The sequence below is a fragment of the Lissotriton helveticus genome, chromosome 1_1, assembly GCF_964261635.1.
Source record: "Lissotriton helveticus chromosome 1_1, aLisHel1.1, whole genome shotgun sequence".
NCBI classification, from domain to species: domain Eukaryota; kingdom Metazoa; phylum Chordata; class Amphibia; order Caudata; family Salamandridae; genus Lissotriton; species Lissotriton helveticus.
The window spans coordinates 1,320,325,423-1,320,346,256 of NC_136057.1; the positions used below are offsets into that span (position 1 = coordinate 1,320,325,423).

The 20,834-nt window shown below is 44.2% G+C and overlaps 1 protein-coding gene across 2 annotated transcripts in view; it reads left to right on the forward strand.

The window, feature by feature from the left end:
* The window catches only part of LOC144823412 (volume-regulated anion channel subunit LRRC8C-like), a 259,653-nt gene that overhangs the window by 62,229 nt on the left and 176,590 nt on the right, over nt 1-20,834 (forward strand). For both annotated transcript variants that reach the window (XM_078681904.1, XM_078681908.1), the window contains exon 3: nt 13,755-13,897. In XM_078681904.1, the coding sequence (XP_078538030.1) occupies nt 13,760-13,897 (138 nt within the window). In that variant the 5' untranslated portion in view covers nt 13,755-13,759. The remainder of the gene's footprint in view (nt 1-13,754; nt 13,898-20,834) is intronic.

Below are 20,834 nucleotides of genomic sequence, written 5' to 3' on the forward strand. Positions count from 1 at the left end.
GGAGGACGTCAGCCTTTTCCCTCTTCCCCTGTCGCAACACAGCCCCTCGTTTGATTTTATCGAGCATGCCCCTCACGTTCCAACTCATTATTTTCAAGGTAGCCCTGGGGGGCTCCAAGGCAGGACTCCTAACCGCCATTAATAGCAAATGGGCGCAGCCGCCCGGGCATAGAAGAGCGCAGTCGCACATACGACATAAGGCGAATCTGGTGAACCATCGTGCGTGAACATGTTGCCCCTGTGGACCCAAACATCGCGTATCTCCCCTCCCCCAACCCCCAGACCCAACCCCAACCCAACTCCCAACAGACCGACCACCCCCCTCCCCTGTACCTCAACAACATTGAAGTACCTGTCGCGGTGTAGGCGCGCCCTAACCCCCAACGGGAGGTCAGCGGCCACCCACTCCAATGGATCCCCACGAACCTCTCCCCCAACAGTCCCAACTACCCACCCAGCTAACAGACTCCCCCCCTAGCGTCTCCCACTTAAGTAGGAGGCAAGCCCTTATGTGCAACTTCTTTTTTAATCATTTTTTTATTGATTTTCACAATAATACAATAGTATATCCGACAATTTCCATCATCTTTGCATGAACAAAAGAAATCCAAAGAATCTCCCACCCACCACCCCCGGGGCTCAAACCATCAGTTTCATACATGTCTTGCGTTCCTCCCTCATGGTGTCACTGTGGTACATATCGTCACATATAACATCAATGACATGAGCAGTAACATGGATAGGTAGATTTTTCCATATCCTCTTCTGTCTTCACCACCTGACAAAACTTGCATCCATAGGTTATACACTCCATTTCTATAGTTGTAAGTCCTTTGCCACAAATTCTTCTAACATTGCATTCCAGTCTAGCGAGATAGGTACCTTTTGTCTCCCTGTTCGTTTCTCTCTTTGAAGTTCAGCTCCCTCTGCCCTTCCCCATCGAACCACCTCCGTGTACCAATCTAATAATAGGGGCGGTCTGGTAGCTTTGCACCTCATGGTTATATTTATTTTTGCCAATATCAGTGCAAGGTTTGTAAACTTGCGGGCAGGGCTACCCCTCTTCCCTTTGGGACCTAGGCCTAGTATGCAGCATTCCAATGAAACAAATGTTTCTCGTTGGTGCTACACTATTTACCAGTTCCTGTTCTGAGGACCAATAATGAATGAGTCTCGGGCAGTCCCATAACATGTGCAGTAAACCGGCATTTGGGGATTGGCAGCGGGGTCAGTCTCACAATACCTCTGGGAACATTAGGCTGAGCTTGTGGGGAGTCAAGTACGCACAGTGCACAATCATCAGCTGTATAAATGTAAACCTCGGGTTCCTAAAGACCTTACTTGGGTGTTCCAACAGCATCCCCCACTCCTTATCTGTGAGCATGCGGCCAACATCCGTGTTCCACCTATCTCGCGTCAGCTGTAGTGATGCTAATGTGTGCGTGTGGATACCCCTGTACAACCACTTTGTCAGGTGACTGCCAGCTCCCATCAAGTATTGCATGTGTGTTAGTGCATGTGTCATTGGCTCTTCCCCACCCAAGGACCAAACCGTTTTGATATAGCTAGAAATGTGTGCATGTATCAGAAACAAATTATTTGTTACCCCCATCTCCCGCACAAATGTATTGTGATTCATCAATGTGCTGTGGGTGAAAAAGCTCCTATTGTGGATACACCCGTCTCTAATCGTGCCTCTAGGGTGTTGTTATTTCAGTGTAACGCGTTGCATTTTTCCAATATAACTGAGCCGTCCATAAGAGTGGTAACGCCGTCAATGGAATTTTGCTGCCTGGTAGCAGCAATGTATGTAGTTCCCCACGTTCGCGCGCCTGGGAGTCATGGATATTTCTCTTATGGTGCGGCCCGCTATCCAGTACGCCAACCATTGCAGCTGGCCTGCTTCACAATAAGCTCTCATGTCAGGGACTCCCATACCCCCTTGCTTTGTGGCTAACTGTAATTTAGATAGTCTTATACGTCCACCACCCGAACCCCATATTAATTCATTGAGCAGGGTTTCTAATAGTTGAAATGTCTGAAGCGGAATCATAATGGGTATATTAACGAAATATTACAACAGTCTTGGCAACTTCACCATTTTAGCTATGGCTACATGCCCAGCTACCGATATTGGTAAGGAAGTCCAGAACCGTAATTGCTTTCGGAACAATGTTATAGAGCGAGTCAAATTGCCATCTAATATATCCTCAATGTCCCGGTATATTTGGATACCCAGATATTTAAAAGTAACCGTCGCAGTTTTAAATGTCCAACAACCAAATCGAATTGGTTCGGTCCTTGTTACATCATTAAAAAGAAGACATATGACTTGCTCTCATTGATTGTGTTGGATCTAGCCCTGATCTCTTGATTGGGTGAGAGTACTCTGCTTAATTCAGAGACTCTGTCCATCACCACCCCTTGTTGTTAATAATTTTGTCCACCCTAAGCGTGGAAGGGTATACTCAGATGTGAGTCCCTTGCTCATTGCACCATCAGGATTCAAGAAAGCCGGGCCGAAGACGCCTGAAATGGCAGAAACCGGTCCCCGGAAGCTTGTTTCCTTCCCAGTGTAAGAATTGGCTCTTGTAGTCTGGTCTGCCCTGTTCCCATGATGCACTGGGCCAGGGACAGACTAATTTGCATACAGCCAGGTTCTGAAACTGGGATGGTGCAATGAGCTAAAAAACGGTGTTGGATCTAGCCCTGATCTCTTGACTGGGTGAGAGTACTCTGCTTAATTCAGAGACTCTGTCCATCACCACCCCTTGTTGTTAATAATTTTGTCCACCCTAAGCGTGGAAGGGTATACTCAGATGTGAGTCCCTTGCTCATTGCACCATCAGGATTCAAGCAAGCCGGGCCGAAGACGCCTGAAATGGCAGAAACCGGTCCCCGGAAGCTTGTTTCCTTCCCAGTGTAAGAATTGGCTCTTGTAGTCTGGTCTGCCCTGTTCCCATGATGCACTGGGCCAGGGACAGACTAATTTGCATACAGCCAGGTTCTGAAACTGGGATGGTGCAATGAGCTAAAAAACGGTGTTGGATCTAGCCCTGATCTCTTGACTGGGTGAGAGTACTCTGCTTAATTCAGAGACTCTGTCCATCACCACCCCTTGTTGTTAATAATTTTGTCCACCCTAAGCGTGGAAGGGTATACTCAGATGTGAGTCCCTTGCTCATTGCACCATCAGGATTCAAGCAAGCCGGGCCGAAGACGCCTGAAATGGCAGAAACCGGTCCCCGGAAGCTTGTTTCCTTCCCAGTGTAAGAATTGGCTCTTGTAGTCTGGTCTGCCCTGTTCCCATGATGCACTGGGCCAGGGACAGACTAATTTGCATACAGCCAGGTTCTGAAACTGGGATGGTGCAATGAGCTAAAAAACGGTGTTGGATCTAGCCCTGATCTCTTGACTGGGTGAGAGTACTCTGCTTAATTCAGAGACTCTGTCCATCACCACCCCTTGTTGTTAATAATTTTGTCCACCCTAAGCGTGGAAGGGTACACTCAGATGTGAGTCCCTTGCTCATTGCACCATCAGGATTCAAGCAAGCCGGGCCGAAGACGCCTGAAATGGCAGAAACCGGTCTCCGGAAGCTTTTTTCCTTCCCAGTGTAAGAATTGGCTCTTGTAGTCTGGTCTGCCCTGTTCCCATGATGCACTGGGCCAGGGACAGACTAATTTGCATACAGCCAGGTTCTGAAACTGGGATGGTGCAATGAGCTAAAAAACGGTGTTGGATCTAGCCCTGATCTCTTGACTGGGTGAGAGTACTCTGCTTAATTCAGAGACTCTGTCCATCACCACCCCTTGTTGTTAATAATTTTGTCCACCCTAAGCGTGGAAGGGTATACTCAGATGTGAGTCCCTTGCTCATTGCACCATCAGGATTCAAGCAAGCCGGGCCGAAGACGCCTGAAATGGCAGAAACCGGTCCCCGGAAGCTTGTTTCCTTCCCAGTGTAAGAATTGGCTCTTGTAGTCTGGTCTGCCCTGTTCCCATGATGCACTGGGCCAGGGACAGACTAATTTGCATACAGCCAGGTTCTGAAACTGGGATGGTGCAATGAGCTAAAAAACGGTGTTGGATCTGATCTCTTGACTGGGTGAGAGTACTCTGCTTAATTCAGAGACTCTGTCCATCACCACCCCTTGTTGTTAATAATTTTGTCCACCCTAAGCGTGGAAGGGTATACTCAGATGTGAGTCCCTTGCTCATTGCACCATCAGGATTCAAGCAAGCCGGGCCGAAGACGCCTGAAATGGCAGAAACCGGTCCCCGGAAGCTTGTTTCCTTCCCAGTGTAAGAATTGGCTCTTGTAGTCTGGTCTGCCCTGTTCCCATGATGCACTGGGCCAGGGACAGACTAATTTGCATACAGCCAGGTTCTGAAACTGGGATGGTGCAATGAGCTAAAAAACGGTGTTGGATCTAGCCCTGATCTCTTGACTGGGTGAGAGTACTCTGCTTAATTCAGAGACTCTGTCCATCACCACCCCTTGTTGTTAATAATTTTGTCCACCCTAAGCGTGGAAGGGTATACTCAGATGTGAGTCCCTTGCTCATTGCACCATCAGGATTCAAGCAAGCCGGGCCGAAGACGCCTGAAATGGCAGAAACCGGTCCCCGGAAGCTTGTTTCCTTCCCAGTGTAAGAATTGGCTCTTGTAGTCTGGTCTGCCCTGTTCCCATGATGCACTGGGCCAGGGACAGACTAATTTGCATACAGCCAGGTTCTGAAACTGGGATGGTGCAATGAGCTAAAAAACGGTGTTGGATCTAGCCCTGATCTCTTGACTGGGTGAGAGTACTCTGCTTAATTCAGAGACTGTCCATCACCACCCCTTGTTGTTAATAATTTTGTCCACCCTAAGCGTGGAAGGGTATACTCAGATGTGAGTCCCTTGCTCATTGCACCATCAGGATTCAAGCAAGCCGGGCCGAAGACGCCTGAAATGGCAGAAACCGGTCCCCGGAAGCTTGTTTCCTTCCCAGTGTAAGAATTGACTCTTGTAGTCTGGTCTGCCCTGTTCCCATGATGCACTGGGACAGGGACAGACTAATTTGCATACAGCCAGGTTCTGAAACTGGGATGGTGCAATGAGCTAAAAAACGGTGTCGGATCTAGCCCTGATCTCTTGACTGGGTGAGAGTACTCTGCTTAATTCAGAGACTCTGTCCATCACCACCCCTTTTTGTTAATAATTTTGTCCACCCTAAGCGTGGAAGGGTATACTCAGATGTGAGTCCCTTGCTCATTGCACCATCAGGATTCAAGCAAGCCGGGCCGAAGATGCCTGAAATGGCAGAAACCGGTCCCCGGAAGCTTGTTTCCTTCCCAGTGTAAGAATTGGCTCTTGTAGTCTGGTCTGCCCTGTTCCCATGATGCACTGGGCCAGGGACAGACTAATTTGCATACAGCCAGGTTCTGAAACTGGGATGGTGCAATGAGCTAAAAAACGGTGTTGGATCTAGCCCTGATCTCTTGACTGGGTGAGAGTACTCTGCTTAATTCAGAGACTCTGTCCATTACCACCTCTTGTTGTTAATAATTTTGTCCACCCTAAGCGTGGAAGGGTATACTCAGATGTGAGTCCCTTGCTCATTGCACCATCAGGATTCAAGCAAGCCGGGCCGAAGACGCCTGAAATGGCAGAAACCGGTCCCCGGAAGCTTGTTTCCTTCCCAGTGTAAGAATTGGCTCTTGTAGTCTGGTCTGCCCTGTTCCCATGATGCACTGGGCCAGGGACAGACTAATTTGCATACAGCCAGGTTCTGAAACTGGGATGGTGCAATGAGCTAAAAAACGGTGTTGGATCTAGCCCTGATCTCTTGACTGGGTGAGAGTACTCTGCTTAATTCAGAGACTCTGTCCATCACCACCCCTTGTTGTTAATAATTTTGTCCACCCTAAGCGTGGAAGGGTATACTCAGATGTGAGTCCCTTGCTCATTGCACCATCAGGATTCAAGCAAGCCGGGCCGAAGACGCCTGAAATGGCAGAAACCGGTCCCCGGAAGCTTGTTTCCTTCCCAGTGTAAGAATTGGCTCTTGTAGTCTGGTCTGCCCTGTTCCCATGATGCACTGGGCCAGGGACAGACTAATTTGCATACAGCCAGGTTCTGAAACTGGGATGGTGCAATGAGCTAAAAAACGGTGTTGGATCTAGCCCTGATCTCTTGACTGGGTGAGAGTACTCTGCTTAATTCAGAGACTCTGTCCATCACCACCCCTTGTTGTTAATAATTTTGTCCACCCTAAGCGTGGAAGGGTATACTCAGATGTGAGTCCCTTGCTCATTGCACCATCAGGATTCAAGCAAGCCGGGCCGAAGACGCCTGAAATGGCAGAAACCGGTCCCCGGAAGCTTGTTTCCTTCCCAGTGTAAGAATTGGCTCTTGTAGTCTGGTCTGCCCTGTTCCCATGATGCACTGGGCCAGGGACAGACTAATTTGCATACAGCCAGGTTCTGAAACTGGGATGGTGCAATGAGCTAAAAAACGGTGTTGGATCTAGCCCTGATCTCTTGACTGGGTGAGAGTACTCTGCTTAATTCAGAGACTCTGTCCATCACCACCCCTTGTTGTTAATAATTTTGTCCACCCTAAGCGTGGACGGGTATACTCAGATGTGAGTCCCTTGCTCATTGCACCATCAGGATTCAAGCAAGCCGGGCCGAAGACGCCTGAAATGGCAGAAACCGGTCCCCGGAAGCTTGTTTCCTTCCCAGTGTAAGAATTGGCTCTTGTAGTCTGGTCTGCCCTGTTCCCATGATGCACTGGGCCAGGGACAGACTAATTTGCATACAGCCAGGTTCTGAAACTGGGATGGTGCAATGAGCTAAAAAACGGTGTTGGATCTAGCCCTGATCTCTTGACTGGGTGAGAGTACTCTGCTTAATTCAGAGACTCTGTCCATCACCACCCCTTGTTGTTAATAATTTTGTCCACCCTAAGCGTGGAAGGGTATACTCAGATGTGAGTCCCTTGCTCATTGCACCATCAGGATTCAAGCAAGCCGGGCCGAAGACGCCTGAAATGGCAGAAACCGGTCCCCGGAAGCTTGTTTCCTTCCCAGTGTAAGAATTGGCTCTTGTAGTCTGGTCTGCCCTGTTCCCATGATGCACTGGGCCAGGGACAGACTAATTTGCATACAGCCAGGTTCTGAAACTGGGATGGTGCAATGAGCTAAAAAACGGTGTTGGATCTAGCCCTGATCTCTTGACTGGGTGAGAGTACTCTGCTTAATTCAGAGACTCTGTCCATCACCACCCCTTGTTGTTAATAATTTTGTCCACCCTAAGCGTGGAAGGGTATACTCAGATGTGAGTCCCTTGCTCATTGCACCATCAGGATTCAAGCAAGCCGGGCCGAAGACGCCTGAAATGGCAGAAACCGGTCCCTGGAAGCTTGTTTCCTTCCCAGTGTAAGAATTGGCTCTTGTAGTCTGGTCTGCCCTGTTCCCATGATGCACTGGGCCAGGGACAGACTAATTTGCATACAGCCAGGTTCTGAAACTGGGATGGTGCAATGAGCTAAAAAACGGTGTTGGATCTAGCCCTGATCTCTTGACTGGGTGAGAGTACTCTGCTTAATTCAGAGACTCTGTCCATCACCACCCCTTGTTGTTAATAATTTTGTCCACCCTAAGCGTGGAAGGGTATACTCAGATGTGAGTCCCTTGCTCATTGCACCATCAGGATTCAAGCAAGCCGGGCCGAAGACGCCTGAAATGGCAGAAACCGGTCCCCGGAAGCTTGTTTCCTTCCCAGTGTAAGAATTGGCTCTTGTAGTCTGGTCTGCCCTGTTCCCATGATGCACTGGGCCAGGGACAGACTAATTTGCATACAGCCAGGTTCTGAAACTGGGATGGTGCAATGAGCTAAAAAATGGTGTTGGATCTAGCCCTGATCTCTTGACTGGGTGAGAGTACTCTGCTTAATTCAGAGACTCTGTCCATCACCACCCCTTGTTGTTAATAATTTTGTCCACCCTAAGCGTGGAAGGGTATACTCAGATGTGAGTCCCTTGCTCATTGCACCATCAGGATTCAAGCAAGCCGGGCCGAAGACGCCTGAAATGGCAGAAACCGGTCCCCGGAAGCTTGTTTCCTTCCCAGTGTAAGAATTGGCTCTTGTAGTCTGGTCTGCCCTGTTCCCATGATGCACTGGGCCAGGGACAGACTAATTTGCATACAGCCAGGTTCTGAAACTGGGATGGTGCAATGAGCTAAAAAACGGTGTTGGATCTAGCCCTGATCTCTTGACTGGGTGAGAGTACTCTGCTTAATTCAGAGACTCTGTCCATCACCACCCCTTGTTGTTAATAATTTTGTCCACCCTAAGCGTGGAATGGTATACTCAGATGTGAGTCCCTTGCTCATTGCACCATCAGGATTCAAGCAAGCCGGGCCGAAGACGCCTGAAATGGCAGAAACCGGTCCCCGGAAGCTTGTTTCCTTCCCAGTGTAAGAATTGGCTCTTGTAGTCTGGTCTGCCCTGTTCCCATGATGCACTGGGCCAGGGACAGACTAATTTGCATACAGCCAGGTTCTGAAACTGGGATGGTGCAATGAGCTAAAAAACGGTGTTGGATCTAGCCCTGATCTCTTGACTGGGTGAGAGTACTCTGCTTAATTCAGAGACTCTGTCCATCACCACCCCTTGTTGTTAATAACTCATTGATTGTGAGTCCTGAAAGTTTTTGGAACATCGAAAAAAGCACAGGAATAGGGTCATAGACCTCATCCAGGTTGTTAAGAAATAAAATGATATCGTCTGCATATGCCCAGACCACATGCACCTCCCCGTTTATGAGTATCCCTCTGTGGCCCGCCATGTCACGGAGATTGTGCAATAGAGGTTCCAACGCTAAAATAAATAATAAGGGCAGAGCGGGAAGCCCTGTCTAGTACCCTTCGCTACTCGGTATTGTTGTGAAATGTGGGTCCCTGTACGAGCCCATGCCGTTGGGTTCATATATAGCTGTCGTACCCAGTTTGCGAACTCCGGCGGAATCCCAAATCTAGGCAGCGCATTCAGCATATATTCCCATCGTAGGGAGTCAAATGCTTGACACAGATCCAAAGAGATACAGCTATGCGGAGCAACATCCGCGGGTATCTGGGACATTATCTGGTGGAGCTTCCAAATATTAAGTGCCGTACTCCTATTCGGGACAAATCCACACTGGTCAGTGTTTATCAATCTGTGGGAATATTGCAATAGTCTAGTTGCCAACAGTTTACTCAAAATCTTGTAATCCGTGTTAAGGAGTGAGAGGGGTCTATAACTCGCCAGGTCTCTGCTGTCCCTACCTGGTTTCGGAAGGGAGACCACTGTCGCCTGCAAAATAGTGAGGGCGAGGGAGCGATCTTCTAGCGCCACCCGATACAAGTCCTGCAGTCGAGGGACCAACAACTCAGAATACACTGCATAGAATTCAATGGGCAATCCGTCATTACCCGACGACTTGTTATGGGGTAGGGCCTTAATTGCTGCTTTGATTTCCATGTTTGTGATTGGCCGTTTTAATTCTGCTGCGTGTTCATCACTTAATTTCGGGAGCTGTAATCCATCAAAGAACGCCTCATATTCCCCCTCTCCATCCTCATCCGGAGTCGCATACAGCTGCTCATAATACTGTTTAAAAGCGATATTAATTTCCAACTGGGTGTGCATCACATCTCTGTTCAAGTTAACTATTTCGAGAATGGGAGTGCATCCTTGATTATCCTAGCAAGCAAGGGGCCCGCCCTATCTGCATTTACATGCTGTTTCTGGGTGTATAATCTATAATCTAGGACACGGAGTTCTTCCAAAACCTCACCCAGTGTTACGTGCAATTCCCGCAACTCTGTTTTGCTTGCGTCATTCGTTACCGCTTCCTGTTCCAGTGTGCCCAGCCTATTTTCTACTGACGTGAGTTTGTCAAGAAGGGCCGCACGCACACCGACTTTCGTACTGATCGCCACCCCCCCGTATCACAGTTTTGAAGGCGTCCCATTCAATCTGTTGTGTGCTAGCTGTATCAGTGTTCTCAGTAAAGTAGTGAGTTATGGCCGTTGAGAGAGCATCGTGGAACACTGAGTCCTCCAGTAATGTGGGGTGTAATCTCCTAGTTGGGATGGGCGTTGGGACCTTCCCCCAAATTAATGCAGCTTCAATTGGATTTTGATCTGAGTATGTTTTGCCCAAATGTGTGGTGTCCAGAACTGGGCTCAGTAGCTTCAGTGAACAGAATAGTCGATCAATTCGAGTATGTAGGCCATGCGGCGCTGAAAAGAATGAGTATTCTCTGTCCCTGGGTTGTATCTCCCTCCAAATGTCAACTACTTCCCATCCTCTAGCCCATGTCTGGAGCGCATCTGCCTGTTTCCTACATCCCGTGCCCTGCAAAGGAGGGTGTGATCTATCCAATTCTATATCCAGCACTGCATTAAAATCCCCGCCCAAGACAAATGGATATCCCTCCCATCCCAGCAATGCTGTATTAAGGATTGCCAGAAATGTGTCCTGTGACGTATTCGGGGCATAAATTCTCCCTACCACTATGTGTTCCCCGTCTAACAAGCCATGTAACAGCACATATCTCCCTCTGGAGTCAGCCCTTTGTTCTAGGAGCGTAAAGGAGGTGTCATTTCTGAACCATAACGCCGCTCCCCTGGCAAATGTCGAGTAAGAAATAGAAAATACTTGGCCCCTCCATTTCTTTAGAAGCGTAACTGCTTCCGCTCGTATAAGATGGGTTTCCTGTAGAAAGACTATATGTGCCTTCCTTTGGTTAAATTGTGCCAGAATTATATGCCTTTTGTGTATCAATCCCATACCTCTCACATTCCAGGACGTGTATTTATATCTATTAGGTTGCGCCATCAGGTTTTCTAACGCACACATTGCTCTTGATATCGTTCGTAGTACACTGAACACCCCGCATAGCACCTGTAGTCGAGCCCGCAATCCGCCAAAAAATTCCCAATACTAGGTTCCCCCACACAACATAGGAGGACCAAACCAACGAAAGAAACTCAACAAAAACTCTGTAGTTTCCATAACTAAGTGCAGTTGCCTTAGGGGTAGTGGCCACTACCCGCGTCATAGCACATTGCATACAATAATCAATGTTCAGTTACTATAGGGCTCCACCAACACCCTGTTATAGAACCAGTATTATAGACATCGCGACCAACGAACATGGTTACATTGTTCAGGTAACCGCATAATCAGCATATTCATCATAGTTTGTATACATATATATACTCATCTAACAGTCCACTTCAGTGGAAGGAGAAGGGCAAGTCCATCACCCCAGGTAATCATTGGCAGTCTGCGGGGTGACCAAGGGGAACAGTGTCATACTATTCTCAGAATGTATGTTATGATGGGTTATGAACCCATCTAGCCGTGCACTGTTCACCTGGTGTGATACACCTTATCAATTTTGAAAAACGTTTTACACATCAATATACCAGTAAACAATACTTGGTTTTAATGCATAATTCTCATTTTCATGATTGCTTGCGCACACTTTCTTTAGTGTGAATTATTTCATCATATCCACATGTAATACATCTAATACATTTTTTATCTGGTTTTACATGTACCATATTCTTTGCTTTATCTTTTACAACACAGTTTCTCTGTCTGCCCAATGCATTTCGGTACTGTTAGTACCATCATCAGGGGCCGTCTGCAATAAAATAAAAAATAAAAATGTATAAATGTAATGTAAAATGTAAGGACGCCCATGAGCACTCACACACCCACTCATAGAGCCATAGATCCATTCTCACATCCCCACAAAACTACTCACACCTACTCTCTGACCCATAAAGCCACTCACACACTCACTTAGACTCCTACAGCTACTCACTCCCCCATTCCCAGACCCATATAGCCACTCATACAGCCACTCACTCACCTATACTGCCTCTCACATAGCCAGTCGCTCACCCATACAGCCAGTCACACACACCCTTATTCACCCATACACTCACTCACACATCCACTCACTAACGCATACAGCCTCTCAACACAGACACTCACTCACCCATACAACTCTGACATCCACTCACACAATCACTTAAATACCCATCCACACAACCATACAACCATTCACACACCTGTTCACTCACTCATGCAGCTACTCACACAGACACTCACTCTCCAATACAGCCACTCACATAACAACTCACTGGACCAAACACCCATTCACTCACTCATACTACTGCTTACATACCCAGTCACTCACTCATACAGCCGCTTACAAAGCCAGTCACCCATTCAGTGACTCATCACCCATACAGTCACTCACTCACCCATACCCCAACAAACACACCTATACACTCACCAATACAGCCACTCAACCAGTCAGTCACCAACACACAGGTACTCAGACACCCACTATGCACCCATACACTCACACACACACACCCACTCACCCACTCTCACTCCCATACCGCCACTCAGATGCCAACTCACACATGGATAAACACAGTAACTAACATAATATATGTTGAAAAGTGGAATTACTCATTAGTAGTACACACAGTATACTAATTTCACTTTTATGGCACCTTAGTATATATGTTTAACACTCATCAACTTTTAGTAAACACTCACAATCACAGGATGTTGTCACCAGTGATGTCATTTGGGATGTCATCAGTGATGCCACTGACCATGTCATGAGTGGTATTATTTGTGAGGTCAAAAGCAGTGCATTGCAGAGGTGTAAGTTATAGTTAGCTCAGGTAACTATAACTGCTGAATTTCTATGGTTTTGTATGTGTGAAAACGGAGCCTAACTAGAATGGCCCGTAACCTTTACTTTTTCCAGTGAATATATATATATATATATATATGTGTGTGTATATACATACATACTTGGTTATGATGTAGATGCTTCTCAAGGCATAGCCTTAAAACCGAAGTAGAAACATGCTTTTAAACTTTTGCCCTCTGCATTGCTTCTGTGAAAGCTTCAATGCAGCTTTTAATGGATGTCCCTAATATTGATGAAAATGCAACAATTTTGTGAGCACTGTTATACAGTTAGAAAAATCAAAAATATTTAGATTGTTTTCGCAGGAGTCAGTTTTTTTCAACTTTCTCCTTGAAGACAGAAAAAAAAGGTTGAGTTTTAAAATTGGGGAAGGATTTGAGTATACCAAATTAAAACATTTTTAAGAAAAATGCACATGTGCATGACTCTGACCCGGTGATAGGAGAATTAAAATCTTCACCTTCAAAGACTGCTGCATCATCTAAATGCAGTAAATGTAAGCCCCCCGCCCCACATGGCTAGCGAGATCTACACCTTGCTTAACAATTGCAGCATTTTTAAATACGTAAAAAGTGTCAGAATGGTGAAGTGATTGCTTTATAAACCGTGAAAAAAAAGTATATCTGTGAGGGAAGATAGGTTGCGTCTGAATATTTTTTATTAAACTGTAGTTAGGCTGTAAAACATTTAGTGCCCCTGTCGGTACCATTCTATACCGCTTAATCTTAGTAAACAATTGCTTTTGATGCTTAATCTAAGTGACTAAACTGCTTAGGTAGATGCCATACTTTAGACGGAAAAGTGTGAAAACTGCCATTCCCCTCCTAATTAAGGTTGCTAGAGGTGCCTCTGATCACTGTTAATGCTAGATACATCAATCTCAAGCCTGGAAGTTAGTGTGTCATTATACAAACCATCAATTAAAATATGTTTGTTGTGTGTGTGTTTTTCTTTTGTTTCTTTTTTTTTTAGAAAACATGATTTTTTTGACAGACCTGACTGTCTTCAGCTCACAGAACCCAGCGTTAAGGATCTTGAAACCATGGTGGGATGTAATTTCTGACTACTTAAACATCATTATGCTCATGATGTCGGTGTTTGCAGCCAGCCTTCAGGTGAGGAAATGCCAATACTTACGGAGAGCAAATGTATCCTAGCTTTTACATTTTGGCACACCAAAATGCTAAAATGTGTTTATGGGAACTAAATTATGTGCAAATAAGTGCTGGACCGGCTATAGTTGCCACTGAAAGCCTAAGGGATGCTTTTGAGGTTAGAACCCATCAAGACTTGAAAGCACACTGAAGGAGCAATGCACCCGTTCTTTATAAACACACACATAAATCACTGCAGAGACATAGTGCTCCAGTCTATAAAGTCAAATCCATGGTCGGACTGGGACAAGAAATAGCCCCGGGCACTGAAAAAAAAGGGTCCCTCATTAGTTAAACAGATAGGTACGAAAGTGGCCCACATTTGCAAATCAGACCAGTTTTGAATTTGTAAAGGCACACGGTATGGGTATTTTGCAAGGTTTGGAAGACTCCATGCATTTGTATTTGGTCTACACAATGCCTGTATTAATATGATGGAAATCAACCTTAAAGCAAAATCTCACTTTGCTATAAAACAGGCCAACAAACTGCTAAAAAAACAGCCCTTACACTGACCTGTCAGACCAGCCCATCCGGCACTACATGATTGCACCTATAGGCCAGTGCGACTCTGGTTGAATCTACATTTTGGGGTATTTCATAAGTTTCTCCTAAAAGCTTTCTAAAAACCTTTAAGTTGTTTCAACAATACTCATAAAAAAATTGCATTGAAATTAAACTTCTCCAGTATTAGGGTGTCTTTCATAGATTCACATGCTTGAATATTCCCCGTCGGCGAAGTGGGAGCCCCACGGTAAATAAAATATCAATAAAATCCCAATAAAATATGTATGTAAAAACATAACATATAAAAATACACACTAGAGACAGTTGCAAATACCAGGTCATAATTCCCACATGGGAATACATGGAGAGAGAAAACATTTGCAACATATCACTGTCATGTTAGTCCAAACTACAGCCAATCAGGCGCAAGCACCCCTCCAGAAAGACACCAATACTGGAGAACCACCTGTTTACAGTTAAGTAACAATTGTTCAGTTTGCTCTATTCTAATATTTCTCCCTATCCCAAAAACCGAAGAAAACTTGATTTGTTTACTATAGTCATTTGCTAGGTGAAAATTTGGGGCAGATAATAAAATTATTTCCTGACTTGCTTTTAGCTTCTTGTCATGCCATTTGTACAAATATGAATGTGCGAATTAGCAGTGGGAGAAAATTCTCAAAATACAACCAAATATCCAGGATTATGCCCTATTTGCATTGCAGCAAACATATCCTCCTACTTACTCAACAAGAACGCAATAAAGTGAGACAGAGTTTGACTATGTGTACTCTGATGTGTAGATATTAATATCCTGGCTTACTATAGTTACTTTGAGATATCACTCTTTGTCAAATTGATGTAACAGGGAAACAAGGACTGCAACTCTGTTTTCCATATTTCTCAAGCCTCCTCAGGTGGACCAAAGGTATACCCACATTAAGCTTATCTGTTTTTTCTGTGGCTTTCTGTGCTGTGGGGTTGATTCTAATATTTACATATAGTAATGGCAATTGTGTAGATGGGACAGCTTCAGAAGGCAGATTTAAGGTTCGTAGCATTTATAATTCATACATCGAGGCATCCACCAGTGTCAATGGTTGGTATGTCTCTACTGCTGAGAAATGTTGGATTTGGGGCTTTTTGGAATATAAGAGTGATTTTAATTTTCAGATGACTGGCTTCAAGAGATAGTTTTTTGGTTGAAAGCCTAGGATGGAAAGGCACCTGAAGGCCTTTGTTGTGTAATTTGCATCTGGAATGGTGTGTAGAATTGTACATAGACAGAAAGCACCGACTTGATATTTAAGTGAAGAAAAAGTGAAAGAAGTTTAAAAAGAGCTGCCTACCTGTATTTGATTTGTTTTATTGTAGTGCAAGTTTCACCATATCTGTTAGTGGCCTCTGTGCCCAGACAATTACTAAGCATCAAAGTAAGACTAGAATGGAGATCTTTGACAGGACTTCTGTTATTAGCTGGGACAAAGAGGTTCAGCAGAACTGATCCTTCTGTTCACATGCTCCTTGTTGACCCTGTACTTAACTGAACGACACACACACCAGGACACTGCCACCATGGCCATACCCAAAAAGCACAAGTATGTCTCTGTTCATGTCTATTCGCAGGTGGCTTCAGAGGATGGTACAGCTGCGGTTAAAGGTTGGGAGGAGAGCCCACCACTGTCTGTAAGGAAGGACAACATGGTGTTCCCATCAGGCCCTTGAGATTCAAGGCTGCAGGATTAAATGTCACTGAAGCAGGCAGAAAGGGAGATGGGGCTCAACTGTAAAAGAGATGGGCTCAGGAACACCTTCTTTTCTCTTCTAGTAAATCAGCATAGGTACTTTCTTCCAAGGTTCTGTATATAAAGCGTTGCAGTGGATCATATTCTTCTTAGAAGAGCAAACAAAGTATGTTAGAATTAAGCAATTTTCATCTAAACCTAAGACGTTGGAGTGTAGAGACCCTCAGGGATCCTTGCTGTCCCACATCTTTTCAGTCTTTACAGTAGACCTTGCTGGAGCAGAAATCGGTTTAAATAATATAGTTTACCATCTCACAAAGGACCTGATCCATGCTTGGTTTCTTTATCTTTATGTCTGTGGTCAAAGTGTGACAAACGTTGGATGCCGTGTTAGAGAAGATCAGGTGCAAATCATCACATAAATCCTAATCACAATTTCTACTCTAAATTCAGTCAATAATGAATGCTTAAGTTAGTTTTTAAGGCCTGTGTTGGTATTCAAAGTTTAGTAAATTCTCTTTTATTCGCTTAGTTCAATATTTCAATCATTTAACAGAATTGATAATAAAAATATGCTTAGCTCAAAATCAGAATAATGCATTAGGCGTGTTCCATAAAGGAAATAATCCCTATTCTAAGAATGGGCTAAAATGGTGTCAGTAAAAACTCCTGAAGTGTTCACGTTAGAGAGAAAAGAGTGCATAAAGCTCAAAATTCAATTCAAAATCAATATCAATCAAAGCAGAAATTCCCATAAAGAGAAGTTTATGAAACTCTGTAGAGTCTCAGTGCAAATGAAAATAAAACAGGATATGTCTGCAGCAGCAATAGCAACTGCACCCAGCAAAAAGGTTTGGCCAGAATGTCTGTACCTAAAGCATAGGAAATAGGTCTGGGAAGTGGTTAGGCAAAAAGAGTTAACCTACTCTAGGAGCGCGTATTATTATAAACAATCGAAAAGAAAATGATGCAGCCCCTGTTGCATCTTCTCATCCTCTCGCCCAATCAGCTTTCTGTATTTTTCTGAGCACAGGCTCACTCTTTACTTTCTCACGCAAATCACAATGGACAGCAGACATTTATTATCGAGCGTGCAACTTTATTGAATCAATTTGACTTCACACCAGGTCTTTCGATTTAGATCTCCTTTCCCAGAAGCATAACTACATCTCTAACCTTCTGAAAAGGTAGATTGTATGTTAACTTAACAATGAACTGTGCAAAATCAAAACCTCTGTTGTAACGAGAAATTATTTAGCACAACATCTTCAGTTAGAAAATAAAACAAAAATGTTAAAAGTCAACCTTTCAGATCATGCACTGTATTTCTTGTGTGATTATGCTTCATAATTCTATTAAAAGTAAGATTTAAAAAATCATTTCAGGACATTATTGTATTAAGCAGAAACATTTTACAGAGTTGTGTGAGGCATTCATTAAAGGATGGCTATGGAAAGGTCAAGTATTAAACACTTTATGTCAAGATTACGCTCCACAGGATCCGGTTGTTGCTATTAGGCGTCCACCTCCAAATGGTCCCAACACCCTGATTATAGAATACAGGGAGTTTGAACCATTAGGTGAGGGAAGGGGAGGATCTGCTGGGACAAAGGCTCTGAAATGACACAAGAACAAAATACAAGGTTATACAAGGCATGTAAGCGAAACTGCTTCTCTCATAAATTCTCGCTACGAAGAAACGGTCCAATGACCCATAAACACACCTTAACTAAGAAGCCAACCAGCATTCAGCAGATCAAGAAAAGAAATAAAACATACGAATCAGCTCACTTCTCTTCTCTTGAACAAGAAACGTCTGTATTCAATAATAGGTGAGACTGTCTGTCTTTCTAAACACAAAAGGAGTTCAGCAAGAACAAAGACCTCCAGTACTCTTTGGATAATAACAAGGTTCCTAGTTCCTGGAATATTGTATAGCCATATTCCGACTAGGATAATGATCAGTAGTGTTAATCCAATTAAGAACGTCGTACATACGGCAGAACGTAGTGGCCACCACAATTCTCCGCTGTACTTAAGTAAAGTAAAAGAACTTGTAAGGATTCACGGCAGTAAGTGGTCCCCAAACACATCTTACTCCGCTGCAAACGTAGATATGATTAATCATACACGGTAACGCGTGGCAGACACTCACTGCGTTCCGCTATCAGGAATGAAGCTTCCGAATGTCACGGCAACATGTAGAACACCACAATGCCCCGCAACGGATCAACCAGATGATGGCGTATCAAACGGTAACGCGTGGCCAGCCGACACACCGCGTTCCGTCACATCCTAAAGCGCAGCCGCGCTGAAGAACTCGGCAAATCCGGCAGCAGTAAGAGATACAAAGAGTAACCGGTAACGTGTGGTCAGCCGACACACTGCGTTCCGGTACTAGAAGGAGGGAGCAGCCGCTCCGTGTAACTCACCAAACACGGTGAATAAGGAAGAACCAAGACGAGACAGGATTCTCCTTCAGGAAGCCAACGAGAGAGATCAGGAAGTGCTGACCGCATCCCCAGAAACAGGAAACACACAGAATTACGCGCATTCGCTTCTGCGCGTGAGGTCATTAAGTACCTCCCTCAGGGAAGGCTCATGGGAGTTGTAGTTTTCGGCATTAGGTAGGCGCGAGGGGATCTAAATCTTGACACTTTATGCGTGTTTCAGCACATGTAGTCAGGCCAACTGTGAAGCAATGCTGCTTGAAGCATTTTGAGGCCTAGTACAAATAGGTATATCTGGTTACAACTAATGCACATTTTTAAATGTGATTTTGGTTCTGGATAAATTGGACGTTAATACTGCACATATCATTTTCACTATATTATTTTGCATTTTAATAAAACTACCTATCAATTCCCCTCTCTGATCGGTACCTTAACCATCACACTTTTGCATGTGATAACGCTTAGATCTCCCTTTCATCTTCAGTTGAGACTTGACTTTTTCCCTTTAAACTTTTAAATTGTTTTGATTTTTTGTATTTTTCATTGATGTGATAATTCAATGCTATTTCCTTTCTATTTCCTGTTCTTTATTCTGTTAATGTAATATCTACAGCCTTTAAGAAACGCAAATAAGGAAAACAAAGCCCTTCTATTATAAATGACATAAAATTTGCTTTTTGGATTCCTTCAGTGACAAACAAGTTTACAATTGTGTGAAATCACTTTCCAAAACTTTACAAATTACAAGGTGCTTCTAATTGTTCTTATTCAAGCTTTAGATCAGAAATGTTCTTTGCGAATTCTTGAATTCTCTTGCTTTTGTCAGGGATATATGAACAATGCTGAATTTAACCATCTTGCAGACGCCACCTTTGTTTGCAAGCAAAATGTCTAATGCTAACCTGCTTCGCAAAACCATGAATCTAATAGTTACAAATTCGCCATTTACAACTAATAAAGCTCAAGACGTACTGGTTATCAGCTTGTTCATAACTATTGAAAGTTTTATCATCTTTACGTCATTCAGTATAACTCCTGTTGGTGGTATAATTGCACCAAAAATGTCTCCCACTAATTGAGGGGCATATTATCAAACAACAACAGCAGAAAACGGCAGCTAAAGTGGCGATAATGGGCTTGATATTACGCCCTTGTGAATTCCCATAGAAGCCCATGTTCTGGTGTGAACATAGGCTTCTATGGGCATTCTCTACGGCATATTATCAAGCCCATTATTGCCGCTTTAATGTTAACGCCGTGCTTGATAATAGCCTCTAGGTTCTATCTTCTGCACTGTCTGTGTGTCTGTGTAATGGTGTCATTGGTAATGCATCTAAACTATATATATATATATATATATATGATACATCTTAGGAAGCAATCCAGCTAAATAGCAAATACCCTCACAATCAGCAGGTAACTGGAATTAAGGATCTTGTCCACAAACAAAATAAACTCCTGGAATTGCAGTATTTTCCCCTTGTACAATTTGCCTTGTGCCCCAATGAATTCAAATGTGTGTGCCCAGCTACTAATCTGTGTGTTGCCAGCTACTAATCCCCAAATGTCTAGTTCTAATATGTGTTCTCTTTTGTACACACAGATTTTCCCTTTTTGTCTACTGTCTAATTTCAGCCTAGGGAGACCATTTTCGTCTTAAACTCGTCTTCTTATCTCTCCCAAACATTTTTCAAAACATCTTCTTCCCTATCTTTACTATGTGACATGTAAGCGTTTCTTCCCTCTAATGCCATATAAAAAAGACTTTCTCTAACGGTCTTATTAAACAGGTTAGGTTGTTGTTGTAAACCTTAACACTATCTATAGGCATAGACTGTCTAAAGTAATCCAAGCTGTGTCCATTTCTTTTGCTTGTAAATGTATGCTTTACATTTATGCTTTGCTGTAATAATACTCTAGAAAGTATTGAATCATCATTTGATTAGAAATATTAAAAATGTTCTCACCTATATACAAATGTAAACAATATACTACATGTGATTGTATATGACAATGGAATATGATTGTAGGTGCCCTTTCCTGCAGCTGATGATGGTAAGTGGGTGCAGACAGAACAGTGCTTTGCGTCCATAATCTGTGTGTATTCTTCCACTAATCTAGAATAAGGGGCCGATTAGGATGGCGGACGGACTTGCGTCCATCCGCCATCCCAGAGGTGGAGGGACCGTCCGC